The sequence below is a fragment of the Rhagoletis zephyria genome, unplaced genomic scaffold, assembly GCF_001687245.7.
Source record: "Rhagoletis zephyria isolate East Lansing unplaced genomic scaffold, Rhagoletis_zephyria_1.1 Rzeph_scaffold_19160, whole genome shotgun sequence".
Lineage (NCBI taxonomy): Eukaryota > Metazoa > Arthropoda > Insecta > Diptera > Tephritidae > Rhagoletis > Rhagoletis zephyria.
This window is the reverse complement of record NW_016176220.1, coordinates 612-8,665: the sequence shown is the minus strand read 5'-3', so window position 1 is coordinate 8,665 and position 8,054 is coordinate 612. Positions and strand designations below refer to the sequence as shown.

The 8,054-nt window shown below is 35.6% G+C and overlaps 1 protein-coding gene across 1 annotated transcript; it reads left to right on the top strand.

Moving 5' to 3' along the window:
- Window positions 1–2,072: 2,072 nt before the first annotated feature.
- Window positions 2,073–3,174, top strand: LOC108380406 (uncharacterized). The gene has a single exon (XM_017636776.1). It carries the CDS (start codon window positions 2,260–2,262, stop codon window positions 3,004–3,006), a length of 747 nt encoding a protein of 248 aa, XP_017492265.1. The 5' UTR covers window positions 2,073–2,259; the 3' UTR covers window positions 3,007–3,174.
- The last annotated feature ends 4,880 nt before the right edge of the window (window positions 3,175–8,054 follow it).

The window sequence follows — 8,054 nt, the reverse complement described above, 5'->3', positions numbered from 1 at the left end:
TGCCTGAATGAACGTGTTTAAATTTCGAGATATCGAAGTTTCATCACTTCTGAAATTTACCGTTAATACATGTAGTAAAAAGTCTTTCTTAAAACAAATGAAAGACAGATGGCAAGATAGTTCTAAAGCCTTTTGTTATTCTAGCATTAAGGTCGTAGAAAAAAAGCCCACCCATTCAACGCTCCAGTGGTGAAAAGACATAGTGGGAGAAAGTTCTTGTAAATTATTTGACTCACATCGCTGGAACGATCGCAATGGCCGAGTGAGCAAAGCACAGGCTTGCCATTCGAATGATCCGAGTTCAGCGGATTTTTTTCCTTTTTTTAATTATTTTTAAATTTATAGATTTTATTGTTTTAAAAAGAAGAAAATTTTGTTTTTACTTCATAAAATTTCTAGAAAATTATTTTATTTTTTCTATTTTGAATAACTTTTTTTTCGTTTTAAGTTTGCTTTTCTATTCATGTTTAGATTTTAGTGTTCAAAAAAAAAACATTTTTCTTGTTTCATTTGAAATTTCAAAAATTGTTTCATTAATTGTTTCCCTTTTGTTTTAATTTAATTAGTTTTTATTTCCTTTATTTAATTTTCTTTTAAATATTGATTTTATTGTTTTAAATAAAAAATATTATTTTGTAATATTTAGGTGGTTTGTTTTTTGATCTAATTTTTTTTCTGCTTATTTACATTTACATTTTATTTGTTTTTCAGAAGAAATCATTTTTATTAAACTTTATTTAGTTTTTATTTTTATTGAAGGTTTTCGTTTAATTTTCTTTAATTACATACTTTTGATTCTTTTAAAAGGAAAAATTCGAAATAATTTTGCCTTTCGAGAACTGTGGTGAGTTGAAAGACAGTTGCCAAATAGTCCTGAAAGTTCTCTGTACTATCTTGCCTACTTTTTTTCAATTGTTTAACAAAAAGCTTTCAACTTTCTTAGCCAGAATTGTACTGTTAATGATGTTTAAAACTTTTATATCGGCCTCTTAAATTTCGTCTTGCTACGAAGGTTTCGCACGTATAAAGTTCCGAATTTAAAGACTTCAAAATTGTATTTTGGGAACGATCTAAAGAATATAGCAATTTGAAAATACTCCACGAACAGTTTTACTTTTTTATATCTTTAGTTATTTTCATATAGATCGAAGGGGTAATAGGAATAAGGTTAAAAGCATGCAGAGTGTAGACGAAGCAGATTCAAAATATGAAACTGAAGCTGAAGAAGAAAAACAGTGCAGTATCTAGTAAAGAAATGCATTTTTGCAAAAGTTGAAGATGAGGATGTTCTATATGTACGCAATTACAAGCACTTTGTTTGCAGATTCGTCTATGTTTTCATTCTGTTTTTAAGCCTCGTCTTAAATGAATACAGAGTCAAACCTAGCAGGCAAAATTCCAAGCACAATTTAATGCAGAAGAACCTCAACGAATGTGTGCCAAGCATGTAAAGTCAAAATAAAATGAAATTCAAGCTATAAACACAAGCCAACTCATTTAACGAATATTGTTAAGTGAAGCATAGAACTGACGAAAAAGAATTTAAACAAAATGCATATACCAGTGCTTTTTCGGCCAAAAGGTTCTAGTTGTCGGTCACATATGCGAGTTAAAACAAAACAAAGATACACTACAACTTTCAAAAAAAAAAGTACGAGACCAAATGCCAAAGGTACATAGTATGTCATCAGCCTGATGCCCATACCACTGTGGCACACCACAAAAAGCAAACAAAATAGATGACGAAGAGGCAGCAGCGACTTGCGAGAAATACGCTGCATAATGGAACAGGCGAAAGAAGTATTGCAGCTTTTACCTTACAAAAATTATGTGGTAAAAAAAAACCAATTGACACTAAACAAAAAGGAAAACTATCAGCCTGCCCCGATCAACGGGTAGCGGCGACACTCAGGTGCAAGTGTTCAGTGCCCGAGCCAGCCAGCAGAGCTAGTCGTGTGCCGCATTTATGTATGTACATACATGTGTATTAAGCTACAGCGCACAAGCGAATTGTACTAAATACTTAATTCAGCTAGCCTCGTTGTTGTTGGCTGGCATAGCTTGAGAAAAGTTTGGGCAAACTACTGCAGCGGCTGCAAAACAAGTTTCAGTCAAGATTTATACACCAAACGCTGCGGATACCACGCTTCAACATCAACGCATAGCGCGCACACACACACACACACAAACATAGTACGCGCATTGCTTGTTAACCCAACCGATTGTTTAAAAAAATATCGCTTTCGATCTAAAGTAGAAATGAGATTTCTTAAAATTTCCATACTAAACATCTTTACACTAATCGCCTGCGTTTCACTAACAACAGCTGCGGTAATTTGCATTGATGACTCATCGCTGGACAAAAGGCAAGCAGCAGACGGAGGAAAAGTCAATGAACAGCAAACGAATGCAACAGCGGCTGCGAGTGGCGAAGATGAAACAGCCGCAGAGTTTGACGGTGTGCTAAACAACCACACCGATTTAAGCGGCTCCTTCAATGGCAGTCACCATGGTCAGAGTCAAGTCACCCAGTTCTTACAGACGGTACAAGACACCCTGGAGAAAGCCAAACCTTGGGTGGTTGAGCTTGAAAAGGAGGCTAAGCGCTTAGAGGAGACAGCCAAACGCTTCGGTGAGGGAGTCATACGCGGTCTAGGTAGTTTTGTTGATCGGCTGATTGGTGGTGGTGGTGGTGGTCATGGCAGCATTGTCGTGAAGCCAGCAAACTTTGGCGAAATATCAACTTCCAGTCCAGTGAATGCTCCAGTAAGTGCAGACGACAAAAGCCCTCCTCCATTCGACACCACAACCGCAACAGCAGCTGCCGTTGCCGAAGTGTTGCCTGACTTTGTGGCTGCAGGTGCGGCTGATGCTGCTGTCGACGCGGCTGCTGCAGCTGCCAATGACGCCGAAAATGAAATATCTGGACAGCAAGACGATAACGCACTTTGTCCCGACGGCTTTGTGGCCGAAGTAAATGGCATCTGTCTGCGCAATCATAAATGAAATGGCGAGCATTGAGCGCATTTTACTTTTTAAATTGAGAATGCAGCACTCATGAAAAAATAATTCGAAATATTTATGCAATTCATTTGATGTGTCTGTATTATTTAAGTACAATAAAGTAATTTATCTTTATTTAGTTTAAATCAGAAATAAAGTGTGTCATTTGAATAAATATCTACATATCGTTGCCTTAATATAGAAAGGCCCTATCTCACATCGTCGCTGAAATGCACAAAGCCGTAACTAACTAAAATCTTTTATTGCATAAAACGATTTGGGGCCACATAATGCGATCAAATGCATCATAATCAATTAAAACGTAAATTTTCGATTTTTAGTTAGTTACGGCTTTTTGTATATCAGCGACGATGTCAGATAGGGCCTTTCTATATTAAGGCAACGATATATTATATACGAGAAATGTGTAGTGACGTGCCCTTACTTACATCGTTCTTAAATCAAGTGTAGTTATATTCTTACTATCTACTTTTTATTATCAACATATTCACCCCTTAATTTATACATTAAACGGGAATAACCAGGAGTTCCCCAACCACAATGACTCATCATATAGAACAATTTTAGTGTTTATCAGATTCTTTCTCAGTATAGTGGGTGATGTTGCCCCCTTTGTGTTTCACTGAGGCAAAGCTGATGCATATGCATATATTTACATATATACATATGTGCATACATATCTATAGTACGCCATCGGTAAAAGCAACCGGCAAAAATTCGGGCAGTTGCGTTTATTGCGGTCGTTGCAATAACCGAATCACAAAATAGTTCAGCCTGAAATCTGAATTTAACCTGAGGAAAAAAGTGAAATAATATTGTTCATGGTAAGACAAACAAAATTAATTTGTTTCGATAAAAATATACATATGCACACAGACTCGAAATATATGTATCTACCTATTAGGGCGGAGTAATTTTTTCAGAACAAAATTTTCAAATAAATTACACGGCGATGAAAAATTAATTCGGTTCAGAAAAACTTATGAAGCATTGATTTTTCTTTTAAAAATTGGGACCATTTTTGTCATATAGTTTGTTCAGCAGTTTTGCTTTGAAGCGAACGTAGAATTCGAATATGACATTTACTTTTCTCGAAATTAACTTCGCCGTAATACAGAAATTAAAATTAAAGAGCTCGAAATTTGAATGAAGTTTTTAGATGTTATTAATGTTTGTATAAAGTGTGAAACTAGGACTTACATAAACGGAGTTCGTTATAGAAAAATATTTATAATTAAATACCAATACAATAAATAATCTAAATTTTTCAGTTTGTTGTGGCGCTATTATTTTGACAAGCGCTATGCACAGAAAGGGTTGAATGTTTGATAAAATAAACAAATTAAACCAAGTAGCAGTTTCTAATTATAATTGCAAGTTTAAATAAATTTTGGCTACAATTCAGTTAGATTTTCTAAAATTTTGGATACAAAGGAAATTTAGTGCTCTATTTTAAATAAAAATTTTCGAAAAAAATGTATAATGGAAAAAATTTTGCATATTGTGAAAAAACTATTTTACGAGTATTTCCGTGAGTCAATGTATGTCGTCGTCGTTAAAAAGCTCATTTAGTTCGTCATTCGATCGTCTTCGGTACCCGTCGATACGATAGTCTTCTCGAAAGCCTTCTCGTCTTTGTTCGATATCGTCCATGTTTCCACGCCACGCTTCCTCTACAACGTCGCTTTGGACAGCACGAAAAAAGTTGACTTTATGCCATTGAATTTGAATGAAATATACTATTCTTGATGGCTGTGTTTGTTTGTGTTGGCTCCGATGTATGCGAGGGCGGATTAATCGTTCAACTATGTTGCGATCATTTCATGGCCGAAAATTAATTTAAAATGCAGTAATATCCATCACATTACGCGGGACGAAGATAATGAAAAAGTCGATTTTTGAACGGGTCCTACGCAACATATCCAAAAAAACAAGAATCATAATTATTTGAGCCACTTCAAACATTCAATTTAGGTAAAATTACTCACTGTCAATGTCTTTAGTTAATAAAATATGTAAAATAGTGGTTCTGGTAATGTAAAAAAAGGGTGATCCGAGGGAATTACTTTCAAAAACATTCTTATCAAAAGCATTTAGAAATACACGATTGGGTTCTCACATGATATTTGGTTCATGCCCTTCATTGGACCAAACCATTTCTTCAGGTTAGCAAACAGAGAATAGTGGCAGGCAGGGGCTAAGTATGGAGAATATGCTGAATGAGGAAGCCATTCGCAAATAAATACATAAATAATATAATGCTTGCATGCAATTGCGACGCACCCGTGCATTTTCTGGCTGAACGTGCAATTTTCAATGCCAAATCTGTCCAACAGCTGCGAACCATATTCGTCGGTGATAATTTTTCACTCAAGGTAAACGCATGCATCTGTCGCCATAATCTTGTTGACAGGTAGATAAATTTGGGGTTCTTTATTCACTAGGGTATATTGGATGGATTCGTTAGTCGTCTACCGTTAAGAAACGGTGCAAAAACTCGTTCGTTTGGATATGTAAATGATCTGAAAATTTATAAACCACATCTTAATCAATGAAGTTGACGTTGTGGAGTCTCCAGGGTATTTATCAGACCTTTCCTGATTTCGATGATGGTCTGTTTTTACCAAAAAATAGAGTCCGATGACTAGACGATATATATACATATATATTTTTTAAGTATTACTAGTTTGTGTGATTTCAATAACCATCAACCAAAATTAAATGAGGTAGATTGATAAACATGTGCTAGTAGATATTCACAGCTGCCTGGTTACAGGGTTATCTGGTTTTATTTTTCATTAAAAATGCAATGTCTTCCGCAGACTTTTTTTCTGGTCACCTTTCCGTGCAAATTACCATTCATACGCATACATTATTATTTGAAAGTGGTTTAGCATTAATTTCGCATGTTTAGACAAAACAGTATATACGAAATGTAAAAGCTGTGAGTGAAAACAACCAAAATTCTTATTCGCGTGCTAGATTTGAACAGCTGTTTAGTGTTTACCATTCGTTTCGACCTTATACTACTCGTATGTATGTATGTATGTTTGTTAAGAACTTTTGGTTCTTGCTTTTAACTGTGTAGAATGATCTGATGACAGGTTGGTGACGTTTTTAAACTCTGCTTTCACAAAAATTGCAAATTGCAAATCGAGTTAAAGGCTCAAACGCCGCATGAAACGAATGTCTGCCAGTTTACTTTGAGTGGCCGTAACGTTCACAACAGGTCTCTACCACCACTAATCGATTAATTATTTATTTGCATTTGTGAATCAACAATAACGGAATCCAGTTTTTGCGACAACTGACCGCAAAATAATAATAAAGAAAACCCAACTCACTAACGTTCAGACAGACGCCAGAAAGAACGCTTATTGTGAAAAGCAATTAAGAGCGTGTGGCTTAAAGATGCGCTTCTCACTCGGTTACCTGCTGCTGTTCACCTGCTGCATCTTAATCATCACCACACTGTTAAGTGGTCTAGCAGAATCGAGAGTTTTTGATACCAGACCAACACCACCGGCAAATAACCCACGTCGGCGAGCGATACCAATAGCAAATCAACAAGCCAAAACTAATGGCTAAAGATGAGAGAAATTTGCGATTTACATATATAATTTTTGTATACATACATATATAGTATATTTATTGAGTTTGTATGCAAATGCATACGAAATTTATTTATTTATTGATAAGGCTGAAGCTTTAAGTCGATTTTGTGATTACCCTAAGATCTTAGAAACACGGTAATTACTTGATATAACTAATTTAGTTTATAAATACGTAAGGAGAAATAGTTAAATTTTTTTATTTAAAAATTACTAAATAAATAATTTCAACGCGCTATTAAATCATAAATTCATAAATAAGTTGTATTCTTTACTCAAATGAAAATTTGCAAAGCAGCACGGAGTTGCACTAAGGTAAGAAAAGCTACTTACTACTTACTACAAGAACTACTATTGCTATCGCTCCTCATTTTCGTGATTGCCGCTTGAAGCACTTATATTAAGCGATTTAGACCAACATCACCATAGCAAGCCAGTCGTTACTAGGGGGGCTGGCGCCCATTAAAATCACCGAGCGATGCTAAATACCTCTCCATCTGGCAGAGAGGGCCTTCAGCTATATACAGATGTATTTGTAAAGCTCGTACAGCTCATCGTTGCATCGTATTCGCTACTCGCCGTCACAAATGGGTAAAGAGCCATATATCTTTCGTAGCATTTTTCTTACTCTAAGGGATCCCGGCGAAAAAATATGTAAAAATCCACGCTAATCGGTTATAGATCAGGACGGAAATGATGAGAGACGTACATATAAGGGGTCGATTTCATAAAGGACTTGCCCAATCGCCCACTAAGTTCAAAATACTTGTAGACAAGAGCAATTGATCTCAAACATAGCGGCATTGGGCTATCGAAAGCGACTTTGAAGGTCTAAGGCTACAGTGATATGGCCCATATAGTTTGTGGCGGTGGGCTTCAGTCTTTCTCATGGCCATTATTTAGAAGACTGGTCACATGCTAGTTGGTGCATATCTTGTGGACTGAGCAGAGCGGGCTTGAATTTTGATCAGCAGGCATGCCTTTGTCACACCATAATTTGCATAGAAGTCAGAGTACGAAAACAAACCGAACGTATCACTCTACCCATTCCCACAACAAGTACGAAAAGTTTGTGGAATGAAAATACAAGTTCAACAGCTTTCTCCAAAAGCTCATATTGTTTTTAACGAATAATTTTTTTCATGTTTTCTTATTGTTTGTCAATTCTGAATTGGTTTAGCTTAAATATCATTCCTACTAACAAAATTTTGGAGTCGCATTCATAAAATGTATACTAAATTTCGCCGAAATTAAGGCTCTTACACAATTTTAACTGACTGTTTTTTATGACCTAATTGTGAATCGTATTACAATTATGGAATTTGGAGCTCGTGGAAACACACTATTATTTCTTTACGTACAAACATTCTTACGTTCTTATAAACAGTATCAACTATTTCTAATTAAATTATTGTGTTG